The sequence below is a fragment of the Lissotriton helveticus genome, chromosome 8, assembly GCF_964261635.1.
Source record: "Lissotriton helveticus chromosome 8, aLisHel1.1, whole genome shotgun sequence".
NCBI lineage: Eukaryota > Metazoa > Chordata > Amphibia > Caudata > Salamandridae > Lissotriton > Lissotriton helveticus.
The window spans coordinates 1,527,981,795-1,528,003,565 of record NC_136069.1 but is presented as its reverse complement, the minus strand read 5'-3'; the positions used below and the strand labels follow the sequence as shown (position 1 = coordinate 1,528,003,565).

General features: G+C 41.3%; 1 protein-coding gene across 1 annotated transcript in view; it reads left to right on the top strand.

The window, feature by feature from the left end:
• CAPN5 (calpain 5) overlaps positions 1 to 21,771 on the top strand; it is a 581,017-nt gene that overhangs the window by 498,280 nt on the left and 60,966 nt on the right. The window contains exon 5 of the mRNA XM_078658512.1: positions 21,334 to 21,526. Within this exon, the coding sequence (XP_078514638.1) occupies positions 21,334 to 21,526 (193 nt within the window). The remainder of the gene's footprint in view (positions 1 to 21,333; positions 21,527 to 21,771) is intronic.

Below are 21,771 nucleotides of genomic sequence, written 5' to 3'. Positions count from 1 at the left end.
TTTTTTAACAGTTGTTGATTGTAATCTAGAAAGTGCTGGCCAAATATTTACCTAAAAATTTGTTTTATTTTATTTAGAAGAAAAAAGTGGCTGCATATACTAATAAGTCCTGACGAAGACAAGAAATTGTCGAAACGCGTTGACACAGCCCGAGTCTACCACAAAAAATTCTGACGAAATAACCCTGAAACTGAGTTTTATTTATTTCCATTCTGTTCTAATTTTATCAGTATATTACGGAATTGTCATTTATGATCAATGTATCAGATTCATAAATATATGCACTATATATAATCAAGGGATATTCACTGACCCTTTATTTTATAATGTTTTAAAAAAAAGATTGAAATTAAAAGTATATTTTTTGATATCATTACAGTCTATTGTTCTATTTGTTCTTTTTGTGTACTTATCAGAATGTGTTTTACACTAACATGCTGGGATTTAGCCAGTTCTTTGTAGCCTAAGTCTGCCTGGGTGTGCACTTTTTTCAAAATTGTTGTTTCCCTGACCCAGGAGTCGATCCTTAACAGGGGGTCCCTGATATTTACCTAACTCGTGACAATGCCACATATGCCATACCCTCCTTGAACACAGAACTGCCAATATTCACCAATGCACAGTCTACACTTAAACCTTGCGATTTATGGATTGTCACCGCATATGCCAAGCAAACAGGAAACTGCTTACGACGAACATATAAGTCTTTTACAAGCAAAAATCTAGCAGAACAACGAGCAATTAGCTGTACTTCCTCAATGCCATCAAATTTAATTTTTAAAAATTCAATTCCATCTCTATTTCTGTATTTCACAAAATCAACAACATTACCCATTGATCCATTTACCAGACCTCTTTCAACATGTAAATTCCTTCTTAAAATTATACGGCAGTTCAAGCACACATTCAGAGTCTTTTCAAAACCCGCAGTTTTAGATATACTCTTCTCTAATGAATCCAATTTTGTTTTCAGATTCTCAGACAAAATAATTGTTGATCCCATATGCTCTACTCTGTCAATAGCTTCCAGTTTCACAATCTCTTGCTTTTCTAAATGCAACATTTTGTTGTTGAATTTGGCACATTCTGCAAGAGTTGGCATCAAACATATTCCAGATTTTTTCTCAGTAACTTTCTGAAAAATATTCTCAGGCACAACATCTTCGTCTGGATATAAATTTGTCAGTAATCGTGCATGTAAAGCTTCTTTCCCATGCTCGGTCACTTTTCCAATTCTAACATCTTGTAGAATAGTCTTGTAAATTTCATCCTTTGCCTGACGCATATTTTCATGCAGTTCAGCATAATTGAAGTTTAACCATATATTGACATTGCCAATGCTCCCTAAGCACTTCCTGGTATCTTCATGCGTGAGCATTTTGAACACAGGTTGCCCTTTCACTGGTGTCAGCTGCAGAAGATCTCCGAAAACAATGATGTGTTTGCCACCAAATAACACATCATACTCTGTTTTGAGAACTTCTTGCATTCTCAAATGCACAAAGGCAAGCATGACATTGGAAACCATGCTTACTTCGTCAATGATAAGAAGTTTCATTTTCCTCAAGACTCTTGAAACTTCAAAACAAGCATCTCCAGATAGCTTGTGATATTCTAATTTGTTGTCATGGTCCACTGGCAGCATCAGTAAACAATCCCTTTAATGTTATGTGCTGCCAGTCCAGTTGGAGCGGTGACAACACAAGACAGCTATGACTCTGTCCTTTCCTGCAAATAACATGAAATTGCTTTAATAAGGAAACTTTTTCCAGTTCCCGCTTCTCCACTCACGTACAGTCGGACAGGCTTCAACGACGTACATGAGCACTCTTTCTTGTCATGACTTAATCCATGATCAATTTGCATGGTAAGTTCGTCATATATTTTCCTCTGCTCAACGTTGAGTTGTCTTTCCAACTCTTCTAAGTTAACCGCATCCTCCTGAGCATGTGCCATGGCTCTTTCCACTTCATTCATAGCAGTGGCAGCTTCATTTTCGATAAGAGGTCCTCCTAGTGGATCCTGACTCAATGAAGCAGAACTCTGACTGTCCTGAGAACTGTCTCTGGCAATCTCGGCTGCAATCGTTGCTTCCTGCTCAATTTCCACATTCAACATTTCTACATATTTGGGAAAAGCAGGACATTCTATGGTCTCCTTGGCAGCATTGAATGAGTCTTCGTAACAAAGGAAATCTCCAAGCAGTTCCTCTTCTGCACGCCAAGGCTTAAAAAGTTGCAAAAGTGCTAAATAGAAAAACTCCTTTTTTTCAGGAGATTCGCCACTCAATTTTCGATGGTTTATCAAGTGGCATTTTCTTTGCTTGACCAGACATCCCTCACTTCCTATTACAGCATACACTCCTTTCTCAGTATCTTCTTTGATGTTCCTCTTGAATATGTAATTTTGCAGAACCTCATACAGACAAACATTCTCGAGGTGACTGCTTCGATTTGGATAATATGTATCCAACATGTTGCTCTTCAAAATGTCGGTACTGTTTGGCTCCTTTTCCGCCAAATACTCAATTTCCCGCACAGGTTTCAGAACTCGATTACGCGTTGCAGCAAGACCAACACTCGCCCAAACGATACTCCTGGACTTGGCATAGAGACTTGCTGAAGACAACCGGTCAGAACATTCGTAAGCTCCGATTTCTCGATGCGACAACATCTTCAGACTGAAACTGTACAACTTCTTGCTGAGGCTCTTTTCATGGGAAATGTCCTCCCACATATCCTTCAATTCTGTCTTCTCTTTTTTGGTGATGTAAGATGTCACATACCGAGCCACAGCCATACAGTTATCAGCCACAAACTGTATATCCATGTTAGCATTCCACATGGACAAAATCACCGGGTTGTAGTCGTTGATGTACTTAGACTCTTCGTTCCTCTTCAAATTGTATGTGTTTTTAGGTGATTTCTTCATCACATTATGTCGCAGCGAAGACATCAAACTGTTCACTCTTCCTTTAGAAATCACCGGTCGTGGAAAGCCGAAACGACATTTGGTGTAGAACTTGTCTTTGTTCCGGAATTTACGACGACAGTACTTTCCACATCGATGGCTTTGGAAACGTAGAACTTTTTCTCTTAGGCTTTTTTTCTCCTTTGCGTTTGGAACAGCACACGTAGAATACTGTTCTATGAAACTCATCACTGAGTCTTCTGCATCCGTTCCAAATTTAGGTGCATCCTTGATCCACAGCAACATATGTATATGAGGAGCATCTCTTGCTTGGTACTCCTTCCTCCAGAAGAAATCCAACACCTCTCCAAGAGGTGGATTCTTCTTATTCATGATGAAAGACATCATACCTTCAAATCTATGATTGAAGTACCTACATACATTGACTGGATCCAAAGAGCACAGTTCTCCGGGTGTCTTGAATTCGATGTTTTCTACGTTAGCATTTGCCTCTCGTAGAAATTCAAGTAAGTCTTCCCAGCCATACTCAGCACAGCTCAAAGTGAGGAACCATGTGGGAGTTCCTAAGTTCCTCAGCATACATTTTAAATCACCATGACGACGGTACCAGTACTCATTAGTACCACGCTGACACGCCATGAGATTAATCAGGTGAGAATCCAAAATACTGTCTTGGACATTGACTTTATCCATAAAGTCACTTGCCGAGATGTTTTGCATGTGTATACCACTTTTCAAGATGTGGTTCACTGCATATGACAGTCCAGACAGATCGCTTTCAAACAGGAGATGAAACAAATAAGGAATGCATTGTCGAAACCTAGGATCTCCTGCATACAATCGCAAAGTCCGGTATTCAGAAGCAGGAATTTGATGAGGTCGCTCATCATATCTTCCTCCCTGACCTGTTGGAAAAAGCTGTGGGAAACACCGAGCTTCCAAACTTTCCTCCCAAACACTAATGGGACTCCCTTTCGCTTGTTTCATTTGAAACAACTCAATAGCATTCCCCATGACTTCCTTGGAATGCAAAGGATGAACACTATAATGTTCATATATTTCTTCACTAGTACAGGGTTCTACTTTCTCAATTTGACCAGCACACAAATCGCTATCCTCTTCCTCACTTACTTCCTCTTCTGCAACATATACATTTTTATAGTATTTATTATATTTTTTCAAATACAATGTTGCCCTTTTGACTTTCCTAACATCTACTAAATCTTGCCATATTTTCTTATTCTTTGTCGGAACCCCATTAACTAAGATAACAAGAGGTTCCTCTTCCACTTTTTCTACTCCAATTGTGTTAATGTTTTTTTCAAATCTAGAGGCAAATAAACAACTCTTCCCTTTAATCCTCTCTGTAAATCTGATGGAGGCAATTTCCCTGTCTTTGGCTCCATTCTTACAATAGCCTGAAAGGGATGGATACTTTGAATCAAAATAGATTCATAAGTATTTAAATCCTTCAATTCAGAAGGAATCTCAACCAATTCCAGATTATTATGAACTGCTCTAGCAGGCATCTGGTTTTGATTTAATTTGTTACAACAATAAGTACACACATGTTGATCCAATCCCAAATCAAAACAATTTTCTACCATCAAGTATGTTGTAAAATCCTTCCATTCACTATTATTTTCCCTTTCACTTTTTCCATATAAATCCACTAACTTAGTCTGATTCTTATAATAAGTGCGTCGACAACACACACAAGTGAAATTTGGCCTCTCACTTGATTTCACCTCAAACGTCGCAATTTCCCTCTGGAAATTATCTGTACTGGAAACCTGTACACTATCTTCCACATTACTCTCTTCTTCTTGGTCAATTTCAACATTCTCCTCTTTACTTCCAAAGTAACAAAACTCAATTTCTTCACATATATTCTTCACATCTATTTCAGAACCATGCAAAAGAGCAGCGCATAATTGTTTAAGCATAATTGCTGGACTCTTAGCATAATACAACATTCTAACTAATTTCCTCACTTTATTATGATGCACTGCTAGCATCCTGAAATGATGAAAAACACTCTGGCATACTCTCCTGGAAAGACAAGCCAGTGAATGACCATGCAAACCTATCACTTCTCTCACTCTGCAAGGATCTAATTCTTGCAACAACTTCATTTTCTGCTTCAAACTTTTCTTATTAAATGACCGTATAAAATCACAAAGCAAATTGATGGAATCCTGTCGTACACTGCAAATACTACTACACTTCCAGGTGTACACAGGACCCTTAGGACGTCTCCCTAAAACCTCATTACCTAACACCTCTTCTATCTCTGTTCTCACAACTTTTTCTTTTTCAACTGGACAACCATCTTTCACTTCATAAGCTCGACCACTGGTGTCAACTGCATGCACCAAATCATTATCCTGGAAATAACTCTCCTCATTAAAAAATGCCTCAGAGCTTGAACTATGCATCCATTCTCCAGAAAAAACTTCACAAAAATTACTACGATTAACTATTCTCTTCCATCTACTATTTCTTTTGAAATCATAAATTGCCTTGTTTAGCTTCCTAATTCTATTGATTGTCAAAATAAATAACTTACGTTTAATTTCAAATGCCTGATCAATAACTTTCTCAACTATTTTTTTTCTCTTATAAAAAACCACTTTCTGTTGACCTTTCTTAATATTTTTTAACAAATTCCCAATTATCCTGTTGCGGAACATTCGTTTACGAATGTCCCTAAACTGTTGTTTCCTTCTACTTTCATGCATAGAGTTATCTCTTACTCTAGCAGTAACATTTCTCATTGGCCTTTCCTTACCATTTGAATTGTTTCTCCTTTTCTGGACTGAAACATTTTCTGTAGTAATATTTTTTTTACTAGACATATTTCTTATGACTGTTTTTGGACTCTTACCCGGTGCTTTCTTGGTGACTTGACAAATCTTTTTGTTAGAGGACTGCTGCATTATTCCATGGTCCTGCTGTCTTTGACGTTTTGCAGCCTTTCTCACTCTTTCTTTGCTTGGCATCCTAAAATCTTGAAATAATCTGCAGTTGAATCTGTGGTAAAATATAATAAAAAATGTTATTAACCACTATTACCCAACAGTAAATTAATAACAGTCATCAAAAACTTAACACACTACTTAAGTATATAATATACTGAAGCCTATCTCCAATTTTTCACTGAACAGGACTCATCTCTTCTTAACCTTGGATAAACCTCACCTACTCTGTGTCCCCTGCACATAATTAAATGTAAAGGGGCATATTTATATTAACTAGCACATCCCCAGGGATGCACCAGTTAACGTGCACCGCTGCTCTGCCACCCACGGTGTGCCGCATTTACAATCAGATAAGACAAAGCTACATCAAAACCCTGCGCCTGCTTGAAGCAGGCATAGATCTTGACGCAGGTAGGCTGAAAGCTAAAGCAACAACTAAGTGTCGTGTGCAGAAGTTACAAAAAAGGAAAAATGGCGTTTAAACCAGTAATGAGCCCATGCTAACTTAACACAGAGTAAAAATATCCAGGATCTACATCAGTTTGGGGTTCACGAACCTGGCAGGTACAAGGCACTGAGGCTTTCCACCGTGCATGTCTCATCCCAAATCATATGTTGTTTGTGAATGAAACAATTTCCCAGACCAAATGCTTTGGATTGGCTACTTCTAAAAAATTAAACACCCCTACTATCCCGGAGTTAGAGGAATATGATGGTTGGAGTAATTTTACTCGTTGTCCATTAAAGATTTACAGGCCCTACTCCGTAATTCTTCCTTTAACATTTCCAGTATAAATCCAAAAGGTTGACTGCTTTGGCAACGTGCCTTATCCACGGTTTAATAACGCTGCCTTTTGCTTTATATAAGTTTTCAAATTGTATGAAATATATACCAATAGGTCGTTATTAACCTTTAGGTAGTGGTTTTCTTCATGAGGTCTGGTCGCTTCCATACACATACAGATTTTCAAAGATGATCAAGAAGTTTATCTGAATGGATAGGAATGCACTGAGACGCCAGATCATTCACTAATGTGTAGGCACATACAGTTACACGGTTCATGCAACAAACACCGACCAAATATGGCTTGCGTGTTGCAAGGCACACCAGTTCCTGCTATCATCCCCACGTTCAAGTTCTTGGAAAATGGTAGTTATTTGATGCTCAATAATGAAGATTGTTCTGGGTTAATTAAAAGTATTCATTTTATCGTAACAGTAAATGAACGGGTTATTTGCTGCAGAAATGTTCTATTTCCTCCCACACATGAACATAGGGAGTTTTCAATCTGGCCACAAATACCAACCTTGGGAGCACATTTCAACGGCATGACAAGAATAAGAGCTCTTTTGTCTCAGAGAGAGGTGGCCTTGACTTCGGCCCGTGAAACTTTCGTGCTTCACATAGCGAACACCCGTACAGAGGTGCAGACCCTTTTAAATACAGATTCGCCTTTCCATTTCAGCAAGATGGTTCGGACTATCTCTAACGCGTCCTCCACAAAGGGCCTGGCGCACTTTTTTAAAGTTGTTACCAGTGGTCTCGTGACTTCATTTGAGAAAATCTTTGGAGTCATCCCTGCTTTCTTTCATTCTATTTTTTCCACTCTGCTTCGTGGATTCCCATTTTTACTTGCATTACCAGCGGACGCTCTTGTGCTTTTTTACATTTTTAAATATGGATGTCCCTCCTGTGCAAGCTCCCGCCCTGCAGCTGCTGACACTGTTCCGCAATCGCATGCTAGAATATTATGGCACAATGCCGTTGGCGATATTAAGCACGGAATATGGATTATCTTTTCGATTCTCCTACTTCACCTGTGTCCAGCCTGTATTTCACTGCCTGACCTGTGATTTCGATTGGGCCATTGATTTGTGTCTCTGCGGACCGGTTTCTCCTGACGTCGACTTTAATCAGCTGATGACTCCTATCATTACTCACGAGTTGGTTTGTCCTGGCGAAAGGATTATGGCTGTGGCATTGATGCATGGACTAATTGGTCCCTGGAATTTACTGGCGGCAACACAGTCTTTCTTGGAACAGAGCTTTCTTGAAAACCCACCGAGCTGTCCTCTGATGTTGATAGAGGATCCGGTGCTGGGAGAGCACGTATGTTCTTTTCCGCTTTTAAATTGGATGGCTGAACTCTTTTCGGATGAAGACGGTGACTTCCTATTGGAGGCTGTTGCAGCTTATTTTGCATACACAGTTATGTCATAGACCTTTTTCATGTTTGATATGCTGAGTACTAGCATTTCATTGACAATTCATTGACTTATTTGTCAAGTTTTTATTATTTAGCTTGCCTATTGGCTTAAGACTCGATAAAGTACTTGGCTGTTTTATTTTTCTTTAGCATTAAATGTTCCTAGTTTTTAATGTTTTACCTTGCGGACCGTCCACATATAAACTTGCAATCTGCTCTCATGAGATGGCACTTCTATTATCTTATTCAGTTCGTTTCCGGATCATGGGGAGGTGTCATCTAGGTCTTGGATATCTTTACACCGTGTTAAGTTAGCATGGACTCATTACCGGTTTAAACGCCATTTTTTCCTTTTTTGCAACTTCTGCACACGACACTTAGTTGTTGCTTTAGCTTTCAACCTAATAGTTCATCGTGATTTACATGACAATAATATGTTATTGCTCTACTATCTGCTTTACTTGTTAAACTATATCTGTACAGCGAGTGCTGAAGTTTCAAGAACAACACGATACAGAATTGTTATGAGGTCTGATCTCCACGACTTCATACTCATAACATAAGTGCAGCTTCTGCCAATTCTGGGCATGAGGCGGGTTTTATATTGCTTTGGCGAACACACATACACAACACTTGATGCGGTTCACATGAAGAGAGAGCTGGTGTATGCTGATGTGATTCCTTCAAATCTAAGACACTAAAGTATCGGCACGCCCTAAACCAACACAAAGAGACCTTCTTAGCAAATAATATATTATGTGTATTAGGGAGGGTGAGATATAAGCAGCCGCGGGCCGTGGAGGGAGTTACGGTGGGGCAGGGAGGCGGGGAGGGGGAGGGGCAGGGTGGAGCCCTCTCCACCCTGCCCCTCCCCCTCCCCGCCTCCCTGCCCCACCGTAACTCCCTCCACGGCCCGCGGCTGCTTATAAGTGTTGCTAACTCTTATTCATTTACAGCATGTTAACATACTGTCACCATTCGCTTTTTATGTACTACTAACTATGCTGGTAATTTTGCTACTGATAATATGTGTACTTGTATAATCTAAGATACTACGCCTGAGAAGACGGCATTAGTAAATAAACATTTCAAATACACATGTGTTCTTCTTAACTCCATGTTCTGGTTTCTAAGAAATATATAACGACCGACTGTTCATGAGTTCCACGTATCCTGAGGTACTATAAGTTCATATTCTGGATTGTCTAAACATTGAGAGTTTGTTATATCCAATGTGACACTGTACCTAGCTTGCTAAGGGGTTTTGATTACTAAGGTGAGTTTTGGGACACCCTAATTCGCCGAGGTTCCAATCCTCTGTCCACAGTTCTGTCTGAGAACAGAAACCCTGCGACAGGGGCACCCCTGAGCCTTGCTGGAGCTTCATCACACTTGCGATACAACTCCAGCAATGCGCCACCTTTACGGCACAGATACGTCACGCATCTGTGCTGTTTTTGCCCCATGATGCGCCGCATTGTAAATGCAGCACACCATAGGTGACGGAACAGCGTCACAGAATGACTAACACATCCCTGGTGATGCGCCAGTCATCATAAATCTATCCCTATGCTTCTTATCTTGTTAGAAATGAACCGCCATATGTATCATCAAAGTTTTTTGCATTTCCTAAATACCGAACTTTAAGGAATAAATAGCGATTCTTTTCCATTCCTAGTTTGCGATGACCTATTTGCTAATTACAAATTACCCATTCATTTCCATGCAGCAGGAGGCCCATAGGAATGAAGGTGCAATTTGCGATTAGCAATTACCTCATCGCAAATTACGAATTTTTCCGAGGGTGCAGGGGTGTCTCAAGAACACCCTGCTGCACCCCTGAAAAAGAAATTTGGGGGCATATGGTGCACATAAATTTTGAAAACATTACTTTACCTCAAAAACGATTTTCAACTCATAATTTGAAAACACTGCACATGAGGAAATGACTTAAAATGTCCTTAAGACACATAAAAGCGTTTTTTGATTGCCTTTGCAGCATGTTTCAGTCACCTTTAACATGCCTATGTAACGCAAACATTCAAAATCTAAATTTGCCATGCACAGGTGGGAGCATATTTACAAGCAATTTGCTCCACAGACAAACTTCTTACATTGTAATGGGAAAAATAACATCAGAGACTCTCAATTACCTTATAAAGAAGCAGACACCATTATGTCCTTCTCATCAATATTAAAACCATTGCTTTTTCTCAAAAACGATTTACAAGTCATAATTTGAAAACACTCCACAGCTCCTATGCACATAAAAGCCCTGTCAGTACTAATACTTCACATTTTCTCCAATTACAATTTCTCAAAGAAACAAAATCTATTTGTAAAACACTTGAGACAAAGCAACATTTGAAAAACACAACTTTCTTCATAATTTTCTCCTTAAAGCACACTATTTTCTATCTAAATTAAAGAAATCTTTTCTCACCTTAGCAAATACTTTGAGTTTCAAAACAGTCTCAGAAACACACCAATTTGTCTTCAGCAGAGCAAAAGGTATGCACTCCAGAGTCTGCAGCTATCAAAAGCACAAAAATGCTGTAATTCCTCACACATATCTCTCATGTCACCCAATCAAAACTCTTCCCTCACTTTTTTTCAAATGAAAACCCTTCCCCCCTCTGCCATTTCATGCCTTTTCTGCATAGCAACCACCTCTTGCAAGACCTCTGGTGTTTGCAAGTTCACACAACAATGTTGCAATTGAACTCTGAACTCTCAGTGCACCTGCATATCCAGAGCATTCTTTCATTTAATGATTTTTTCTTCGCCACTCAAAATACATCTTTCAACGAACTCATCCATGCACACTAACTTTCTGTTTTCAGCAATCAAAATCCACCAATCACTCTTACTGCTTCATTAACACAGAAACTCCTCAGTTTTTTTCATTTTACACTCTCATTTTTTCAACTGCCATTTCATTGCCACACTTCATCTGACTGCAGGAGAACCTTCTCTCGCCATGTTTTCTGTCTGGATTGTTGGACATAGTTATATCTATTGGGCTCAAAGGTACGCTGAAAACAGGAATTTACCTAACCTCAATTTACAAGATGTGGAAATTAAGTGGTTTGGCCACAGAGGATTAAAATGTCACCAATTGATACCATTGGTGAAAACCTTTATGCATTTGCCAAAACCTGACCTGTTAATTGTGCACTGTGGAGGTAATGATTTGGGCACTTTGACTGGGGTAGGTCTGGAAATGCTTTTAAAGGACACCTTTGAGCAATTGATGGCACTTTTTCCTCAGACTGCCTTGGTATATTCAAATATATGCCAAAGACAGAAATGGAGGTGGTCAAACCAATTTTGTCCACAAATTGAGAAATCGAGGAAGCATGTAAACAAATCTGTTTCAGCTTACATGAGAGACCATGGAATGGGCTCCCTGTACAACAATAACTTGCGTTACTACATGCAAGATATCTACAGAGGAGATGGAGTTCACTTCTCAGATGAGGGCAACAGAGTTTTCATTTTGAATTTAAGACTGTGCATTGGTACCTACTTATAAGTACCTAAATGTACCATAAACCCAAAAGCTCTTCTCAGAGCTACCCTACATCTGATCACTCACAATTATTATTTTACTCTAACTTTTTTCACTAATTTTCAAGAAAGTACGCTCCCCAGAACGCTTCCCGGTTCGCGAACCGGGCGCACTCTACGCAAAAAAACAAAAAAAACTGTATATTTTTTTTTTTGCCCTGCGAGACCCTTTCAAAGCCTCCACATCAAACCTAGGGGGTCAGGGACGATCTACTATGCCCCCTTATGGTCATTTGCCCCTTCGCTTTGGCCTCCTCTTGTCTCTCGATCCTACCGAGAGACAAGATGGCGGCCGCTACGGACTGTTTGGAATGTTTACAGACGCCGAAGAACCAATCAGCTTCGCAAACCTCCGTAACGCGAAAAGTACGCGAAGCGGAGCGCTGTTACAGATATATATCTTTTTTTGAACGTTAATTTCTCAAAATCCACTGGAGCACATATATTGAGACCTAGCAAAGGCACATCGGGCTACCAGTCCCTACAATTTTGCCAAGTTTCGTGCAAATCCATTCAGCCGTTCGATTATTATTATTTTATTTTTTTTTGCCCCGCGGGGCCCTTTTAAAACCTCCACATCAAACCTAGGGGGTCAGCGACAATCTACTATGCCCCCTTATGATCATTTGCCCCTTCGCTTTGGCCTCCTCTTGTCTCTCGATCCTACCGAGAGACAAGATGGCGGCCGCTACGGACTGTTTGGAATGTTTACAGACGCCGGAGAACCAATCAGCTTCGCTTCACAAAGCTCCGTTGCGCGAAAAGTACGCGTACTGGAGCGCTGCCCGGTCCGCTGTTACAGATATATATCTTTTTTTAAACGTTAATTTCTCAAAATCCACTGGAGCACATATATTGAGACCTACAAAAGGCACATCGGGCTACCAGTCCCTACAATTTTGCCAAGTTTCGTGCAAATCCATTCAGCCGTTCGGGCTAAAAGTGAGGCCAACCGCCCTATGGAAATTAACATGGGAAAAACGCGTTTTGGGACCCCCCTTTTTTCTCGGCCCCCCCTTGACGAACCCCCCCAAAATTTTCAGGGGCTGCTCAGAAACAAAATGTGCCATTTTCCTGAAAATTTCAGCCAATTCCGTCCACAAACGCCAAAGTTATTAGACATAGAATTTTCAAAAATCCCATAGAGAAAAAATCCTAACTATATATACCTACTGGCGACCGCCAGTAGGTAATATATATACACATATATATATATATACATATATACACACACATATACACATATATATATATACATATATACACACACATATATATTCACAAAAAAACATAGGTTTCAGGCACATTATATTTAGAAATTAGCATTTAAAAAACCTTAGAAATTCACTGAAAAAACCATAGGTATTAGGGAAAGTTATAGTTAGTTGGACATTTCACTTTCACTCATACAAAACCATAGAAATTCCCCCTTTATAGTTAGTTCAGCTAGCTATAACTCATGCCCCCGCAATGCACTGCTGATGATGTCACATATTACATCACTCATGACATGGTCCGTGACATCACTGATGACATCACTGATGGCATCATCCAGTGACTGTGTGTTTCTGCAAAGTTTAAATATGTGTCATATATATAGGGAAAGGTGTATTGAAGATTGAGTGGGTGTATAAGTGTCTTAATGGGTGATTTAGTAGGTGCGTGACTGACTCTATAAGTGAGTGATTAAACATATCTTACTGAATACTTGGGTTAGTGACTAAACTGTGTGAATGTCTGTATCCGTCTGTTGGTGTGTAAGTGGCTACATGGGTTTGTGAATAGCTACATGAGTGTCTATATAGCTTATTGATTGGTTGTCTGAGTATCTGTATGGGTGCCTGAGTATTTGTGTGGGTGGGCTGTGTGTGACTCTGTGCATAGATGTGTGAGTGGGTGATTCACTGGGTGTATGGTTTCAAGAGTGCATCTGTGATGGACTGTATGGGCGGGTGAGTGTGTGTATGGGTGTGTTAGTGAGTGAATGTATATCTCAGTGGTACATGTGTGAGTAACTACATAAGTAAAAGGCAGTATATATGTGTGTTGGAGTATATAAATGGCTATAAGTGAGAGTGTGTGATTGTGATAGTTGCTGTATGGATGAGTGTGTGCTTGTATCAGTGATTGTATAAGAGCGTAAGAATGTGCTAGTATTTGTATGAGTGATTGAGCTGGTGTGTGTATAACTGTATAGGTGAGTAAATGGCAGTGTGATTAATTATTTAATGATTGAGTAGGTGTGTGAGTACCTCTAAGGATGAGTGGCGGTGTGTGTGTCTATATAGGTGTATGAGTGCATATGATAGTCCTGGACTGAGTGACCATAAGTATAAGTGACTGTACGGTTGAGTGAGTGGATGTGTGTAAACCTAAGAATCAGTGAGTGTGTGTATCTAGGTATTGGTGTTGGAGTGTCTATGGTTTTGAGAATGGCAGTCTGTAATTTAGAGTGGGTGTATCAAAGGTTATATTAGGGTGTGAGAAGATGCATCAAATTATCATATGGATGATGTCATCAGTGATGTTATTTGCGATGTCATCAGTGATGTAATCAGTGATGTCTCTAACCATGTCATGAGTGATATAATATGTGACATCATCAGCAGTGCATTGCAGGGGTGCGAGTTATAGTTAGCTGAACTAACTATAACGGGGGAATTTCTATGGTTTTGTATGAGTGAAATGTCCAGCTAACTATAACTTCCCCTAAAACCTATGATTTTTTCAGTGTATTTCTGGGGTTTTTTAAATGCTAATTTCTAACTATAACGTGCCAGAAACCTATGGTTTTTTCAGTGAATTTCAAAGGTTTTTCAATTGCTAGTTTCTAACTATGCCTACAGAGGTAGAACATGTGAAGAAAGAAGAAAAAACGCACAGAAAGAAGCAAAAGAAATGCAGAAAGAAGCAAAAGAAATGCAGAAAGAAGCAACAGAAGTCCACAAAGACGAAGAAAAGTGCAGGAAGAAGCAAGACGTGCAGAAAGAACCAACAGAGGCGCAGAAAGAGGCCTTGTTACAAAATCATCCTGTCCCCAGAACTTTTTCAGACGGGTACTGGTGGTACCTGACTCTGACTAACCAGGCCTAGAGCCAGTGGTATGCTAAAATACACTTAGAATACAGTGAAAATACCTACATACACTAGGGACCACAATGCGTTGGGGTACCCCTTTGATTAGCATGACCTCCCTTGTAAGGCCCTAGTAGTACATAAGAGGGCGGGGGAAATAAAACTACCTCTTAAAATGCGCTACGGGGCACATTTGCACAGTGGTGAATGGAGGGGGGGGCTGAGGTGACGTGTGCAAACACGCCCTGTGGCCATTTTAAGTTGGGAAATTAAGTCCCCTTGAATCCTGACGGTCCCTGGGGTCCAACTAGCCAACCAGATACCTCCAGTAAGCGCCACAGAGCTGCATTGCAGAGAGCTGTAAAAAGGGGCGTGGTCTGGACCATCTCTCTGCAACGCACGCCTCTGGCACTTACTGAAGGTACCTAGTGGGCTAGTTGGCCCCCAGGGGCCCTCAGGATTGAAGGGGAAATAATTCCCCACCTTAAAACGCGCCACAGGGCGTGTTTGCACACATGTCACTTCAGGTCCGCCCACTTCTTTTACCACTGTGCGAACGCACCCCGTGGCAAGTTTTAAGTTGGGGGATTAAGTCCCCTTGAATCTTCAGGGTCCCTGGGGTCCAACTAGCCCACCAGGTACCTCCAGTAAGCGCCACAGAGCTCCATTGCAGAGAGGTGTAAAAAGGGGCATGGCCTGGGCCGTCCTCTCTGCAACACAGTTCTGTGGAGCTTACTGGAGGTACCTGGTGGGCTAGTTGGCCCCCAGGGACCCTCAAGATTAAAGAGGAATTAATTCCCCAACTTAAAATGCGCCACAGGGCGTGTTTGCAAACATGTCACCTCAGGCCCTGCCCCCTCCCTTCACCACTGTACAAACGAACCCCCGTGGCGCGTTTTAAGTTGGGGGTGTAATTCCCCTTGAATACTAAAGGTCCCTGTGAGCCAACTAGCCCACCAGGTACCTCCATTATGTGCCAGGGAGCTGCGTTGCAGAGAGGTGTTCAGAGGCCACGCCCCTTTTTACACCTCTCTGCAACGGAGCTCTGTGGCGCTTACTGGAGGTACCTGGTGGGTTAGTTGACCCCCAGGAACCCTCGTGATTGAAAAGGAATTAATTCACCAAATTAAAACGCGCCACAGGGCCCGTTTGCATACACGTCACCTCAGGCCCTGCCACCTCCCTTCACCGCTGTGCAAAAGCGTCTGTGGTGTGTTTTACGTTGGGGAATTAATTCCTCTTCAATCATGAGGGTCCCTGGGGGCCAACTAGCCTACCAGGTACCTCCAGTAAGCGCCACAGAGCTGCGTTGCAGGGAGGTGTAAAAAGGGGCGTGGCCTCAGACCACCTCTCTGCAATGCAGCCCTGTGGCGCTAACTGGAGGTTTCTGGTGGGCTAGTTAGCCCCCAGGGACCCTCAGGATTGTAGGGAAAATAATTCCTCATCTTAAAACGTGCCACAGGGCGCGTTTACATTGTTTTGTTGGGAGGGGCGGGACCTCCAGTGCGATGCCAGCTTTTTTTTTTCTTTCTTTTTGGAAGGAGGGTGTGTTGCCCCTCTTCCTTTCCTATTTTTTTGGCCCTGGGGATCCCATCCCCAGGGCCTGACCGCTAATATTTTATTTTTTATTTTAATTCGGGTAGGGGGCTGCATGGGCCCCCCTCCCAAGGCCATTTTCGGCCCTGGGGACCCCATCCCCTGGGGCATGGCCACTTTATTTGTATTATATTTACCAAGGAGGGGGGCTGCGTGGCGCCCCTCCTGAGGCTTCTTTTAGCCCCGGGGACCCCACGCCCCCGGGGCTCTGCCTCGTTTTATTTTTTGGGGGGAGGGGGACCGCGTGGCCCCCCTCCCGGGCCACTTATAGCCCCCGGACCTCATCCCCCGGGGCTGGCCCTCTCTGTTAGGGACCGTGGAGGGGTCCCCAATCCCCCCACGGTTTCGCCGGCGTCCTGCAGGAGCCAACATTGCTTTTCCACATAGGGAGCTGCTGAGATGTTATGTTATGTTAATAACAATTTCTTAAGCGCACATACACCCTTGGGTTGCAGCTCCCCGTGTGGAAAAGCAATGTGGTTTTGATTTTGAAAACGAGAGCAGGTTTCCTTGCTTAGCTTTCAAAACCAGGGATCAGGGATGCTCTCAACTTATTTGCTCTTCTGTGTAGAAATTTATTTTAAATAACTTATCTCCGGTTTCTAGTGAAGTATAGAGATGGCTTTGTGGTACTCTGTCTACGTCGACGTGCAACCTTGGGTCTTCCTCACAGACAAAGCCAACAGAAGCAGGACAGGCAGTAGGGCTTCCACATGACATCAGGTTTGATCTAGCCTGTATTATGCACTGTCCTTGATATTTGGGTCGTAGTCCATTGCCAGCTAGTGACCATGCATTCCCCAAGTTCTAAAATCTACCCAGTCTTATTGGGGTGAAAATTCCCTCCTCAGAGGAGATGCATGTTAGAGAAGGCCTTGCCCTTCCCTCTAGAGTGCACACTTGGGGCTGGTGCCTATGTGACACTAGGCAGGTACATCTTCCATGCTTCTGCACTGGTAGGAAAATTGTCAGTTCCCTTAAGATAGTAGGCCAAGCACCATGCACAGAATAGGAAAAACAAAATGGCTGCGCTGGTGACCGCGTGGTACCATTTGAGTGCGTGTTGCTAATTGCACCAATCAGCGTGAACGGGTGGCCGAGCTCAACTCTGCCTGTAGGCAGAGTTCGCTGAGTTTTCTTTTCACTCATCAGAATTTCGCATAGCGGAAGTCTGCGAACTCCACCCACCCCTACATGTGAAACTCAACTAGAAAGGAGAAATTGGAGGAGAACCTTAGGTCATAGGAAAACCCGGTGGGATTGGGGCAGCTGCACTGTTGCTCACAGACATTTGCTCTTATACCCGATCTGTAAGCTATCCTATGTTAGCTACTGACCTGGCCCACACCACTTTCACCATACTGTTACGAATACAACTTGAAACTAGCCTCTACAAGATTGGCATACTTTGCATTAAAAACTATTCTATGGTTGTATGATATTACCATGCAATGTCTTTACCACACATGCTCATAGAAAGGAATGGTAAGTGAAATCCCTACTTTTTAATTATATATGTGTGTGTGTATATATATTTATATATACATCAAAGCTCCAAGTACCCAATTTACAGGGAGCACTCGGGCGGCAACATGCTCCTAAAGAGCCTTTATGGTATACAGTCCACCTGTACAGCCATAACTTTAAGCAGTTCAATGTGCCATGGATGCCTGGCGCTTTTCGTGGTGGCCCCACTTCTCTTCAGAGGCTTCGGAAATTGAAGGCGCATAGGACACCGCCCTCATCATTTAAATGCTCCAATGCATGCCCTGAATGAGACGCTCTGCCCTGACTAGCAGAGGATTATGGGCCTGGTAGTGTCCTTTATCTCCCAAAAACGTTTATGTAATTAGTGTGTTGGTATATTGATATGTATAGTACATTCAAAATGGCCTTCATCTATGCATCGTAATGTCATATGGCATTTAACTTACAACTGAATAACAACATCTTTTTCGTTGACCATGAGATATACCATCAATTATGTGGCTGTGCCATGGCATTTCCTTCTCCCCAAACTATGCAACTCTCACTATGGAGTGGTGGGAGAAGGAAATAGCCTGGGCTCACAACAACAACAAGGCACTGGAGAAGGTCATACTCTGGACACGATACATAGACAATTTGTTACTAATTTGGAATGGGAACAAAGATGAGTTCATGGAATATTTTAAATCACTGAATGAAAATAATATTGGGCTCTCCTTTACTTGCACTGTCAGCCGCCACAAAGTAGACTTTTTAGACACCACAGTCTATATTGACAATGAGCAAATGCAGACAACTCTTTACAGAAAGAAAACTGCAATGAACAGCATCCTTCATGCCGAAAGCTTTCACCCCAAACGCCTACTGAGAAGCATCCCCTTTGGGGAATTCATCTGGATGCGACACAATTGCTCCAAAGATGAGGAAACGGAAAAAAAGAAATCATGAAAAGTGTAAGTAGACTCAAAAAGCGAGGCTACAAAGAATGAGATCTCAACAAAAACATTAAGAAAATCAAAGAAATTACACGAACAGAAATTCTCGTAAAAAAAATTGAGAGAAAAAGAAACACAAAAGATGACAAGCAAACCACTCCAAGACTTATACTGACATTCAGCAAAGAAGCACACAAAATAAGACAAAGCATTCAAAAATACTGGCCACTATTACAACAAGATCAAGACCTTGTAAAGATCATTCATCATCTGAGAGAGAGGTCTGAACAGAGAGTCCAGTCATTGTACACACTGTACTATGCACAGCCGTTATCTGAGAGAGATGTCGGACAGGAGAGGCCTGTCACTTCTCACAAACTACTACTCACACCCATCATCTCAGAGAGAGGTATGAAAGAAGAGTCCAGTCTCTCCCCTCTTACTTTTACGCACACCTGCCATACGAGAGAGGTCTGAAAGGAGAGGCAAGTCTATCCACACACCATGCTATGCACAACTATCATCTGAGAGAGACATCTGACAGTAGAGTGCAGTCCCTCCCGACAGACTACAATGCACACCCGTCGTAAGAGAGAGGTCTGAAAGGAGAGGCATTACAGGGAATGGGGAATACCTTCGTAGACCGATTTACTGTGTCTTACTCCGCAAGACAGTCCCTTTAATGTGAGATTTAACACACAGATTTACCACCTGCTGGGGCAAATGCGGACAAGTGTATACCAAACCTCCTGGTGATATGGAGGCTGATTATAGTCATATTGTGATACTGTGTTTTGGTAAGCTGCCAGTGGTGCCTTGAATACACAGGGGCCTATTCCCAAAGAGAAATATACACATGAGTAAATCTACATGTTTGTTTATTCTTACCACACTTTTTTAGTAACTTTACTCATTTTGGCTATATACCATTTACGAGTATAAATTTGCTCAACAGTGTAAACAAAGGGTGGAGCCAAATTTACAAGTGTAAAGTTACTACAGCCAAAAAGGAGCAGTAGTAACTGCAGCACCACACTCAGCCAACCACTTATACTGCAACATTCTCACATAGAAAATAATGGAGACCTGTATTTAAGAGAGAACCACATAAGAAATTAAGTTTTAAAATAACTTATTTGGGACTTTTTAAACTTGTATCTAAATGTAATTTAATGTTAAAATATGTATATATATTATCAATAAGTATTGTTTAATGATAACATATTTTATTAACTTGAAATTTTAAAATAAACGTAACAATGTTTTTAAAGTAAATGAATTTCTATTACTTCTATACATACTTTTTTATATTTTGTAATGCATAATAAGTAAAAACAGGCATTGTACCTTGTTTGAGATTTTTTAAAGATAGATTTCTTTAATTTCTATTCAATATATATTTAAATTAATGTAATAATTATTTTAAAAATAAGGAAATCGTTTAAAGTTACTACTAGTAACTTTTCACATGTATGCATAGGTCTTTACCACTGAAGCTGAGATCTCCATATGTACAGTTAAGGTATAGAGAAAAGTGTAAAAGTTTACAAAACTTAAAGCTTAATGTAGAAATATAAAAAAATTAAAACAAAAAAATGTAAAGGACCATAAGAGGAAGGCCTGCAATGGAGGAGTGGGTGGGGGGAAGCAAAGGACAGTGCGTGGGAAGGAGCAGAAAAGCAGCACATAACAGAGTATTACAATAGCACTACTATGTACTATAAAATGCTGTTTACAAACCTGCGTGCAGGGGTTCCATCTCCACCTCTCCTATCTTTTTATGTGGAGAGATTTCTGCCCCAACTGCTGAGTCCTCGCACGTGTAAGAATACCTTTTAGAGGTAAAGGTGGGAAGGAAAAAGAGGAGCGGCTGGAAAAAGTTCCAGCACATGTGTAATTAGGCAAGAACACACCTACGGAATGACACAGCTGCCAATAACGTCATGATTCATAAGTGCAATGCTGGAGTTGTGTCATGAAGCATTATTTTTCTTTTTCGCTGTTGTGGCATAGAATTGGCAAAAGGCATTTAGCTTTTTACCGATATTGTACAGCATACTAAAAAGCACCGCTAAAGCCAGAAGGTCGCAAAGGTGAGACCTATTGACTTTGCCAATGCTTGATTTTAATCTTGCAATGCTTTCACTCCATTGCAGCTGCTAATGGACATTGACACTTTGTGGCTTTGCTCAATGCCCCTGACAAGGCGATAACTTGGCTCCTCACTAATTTTGAGTGAAGCTTAGTATTGTGTGTAGGCCGTATGATAAAACTGCACTATGAAGAATGACAAACTCTACATAAATATCCTTGGTCATAGCTGTCACCTGATCCCATGTCGTGGCTCTAATCAATGAGAGGAATTTTGAACCAGTTTAAGATAGTGTTTTTTTAGCCAGGAGCACTAAGCGTACACAGATTTTGTTTTCATTTTCCCTCTGTAACTGTGGGTCTTTAAGTCCCCCTTTCCCTCCAGATTTTGCTTTAGTGTGTGATTGTTCTCATTTGGTGAGTAGACATTGGCTCATCTGCATCCTTTGCTTGTTCAAGGTTAGCAGGCTGCTATGAAGCCCTGGATGGAGGAAACACTGCTGATGCACTTGTGGACTTCACTGGAGGGGTTTCGGAAGACTACGAGTTGAGTGAAGGGGACCTTGTAGCTGATGAGGCGAAAAGGAATGCTTTCTTTGAGAGGGTCCTGAAAGTACATAACCGAGGAGGCCTCATCAGCTGCTCCATCAAGGTGAGAAGTCCAACTGGTGCCTTTATATAGGGGGTGAACAAAAGCAATGGTACATGGTTTGAAGCATGGTCATGATGCCAGGTTTCCTTCTACTTTATGTGATCTGTGTGTGGGCCATCTTGATCTAAGACCAAAATCGGCTTCATTCTCTCACTGCCAAGCCAAAAGATGCTACTAAATGTATCTGTTATGTGAATAAATCTGACTTTATATGATGCTAGCACTGCCCAGCTGTACCAATAGAA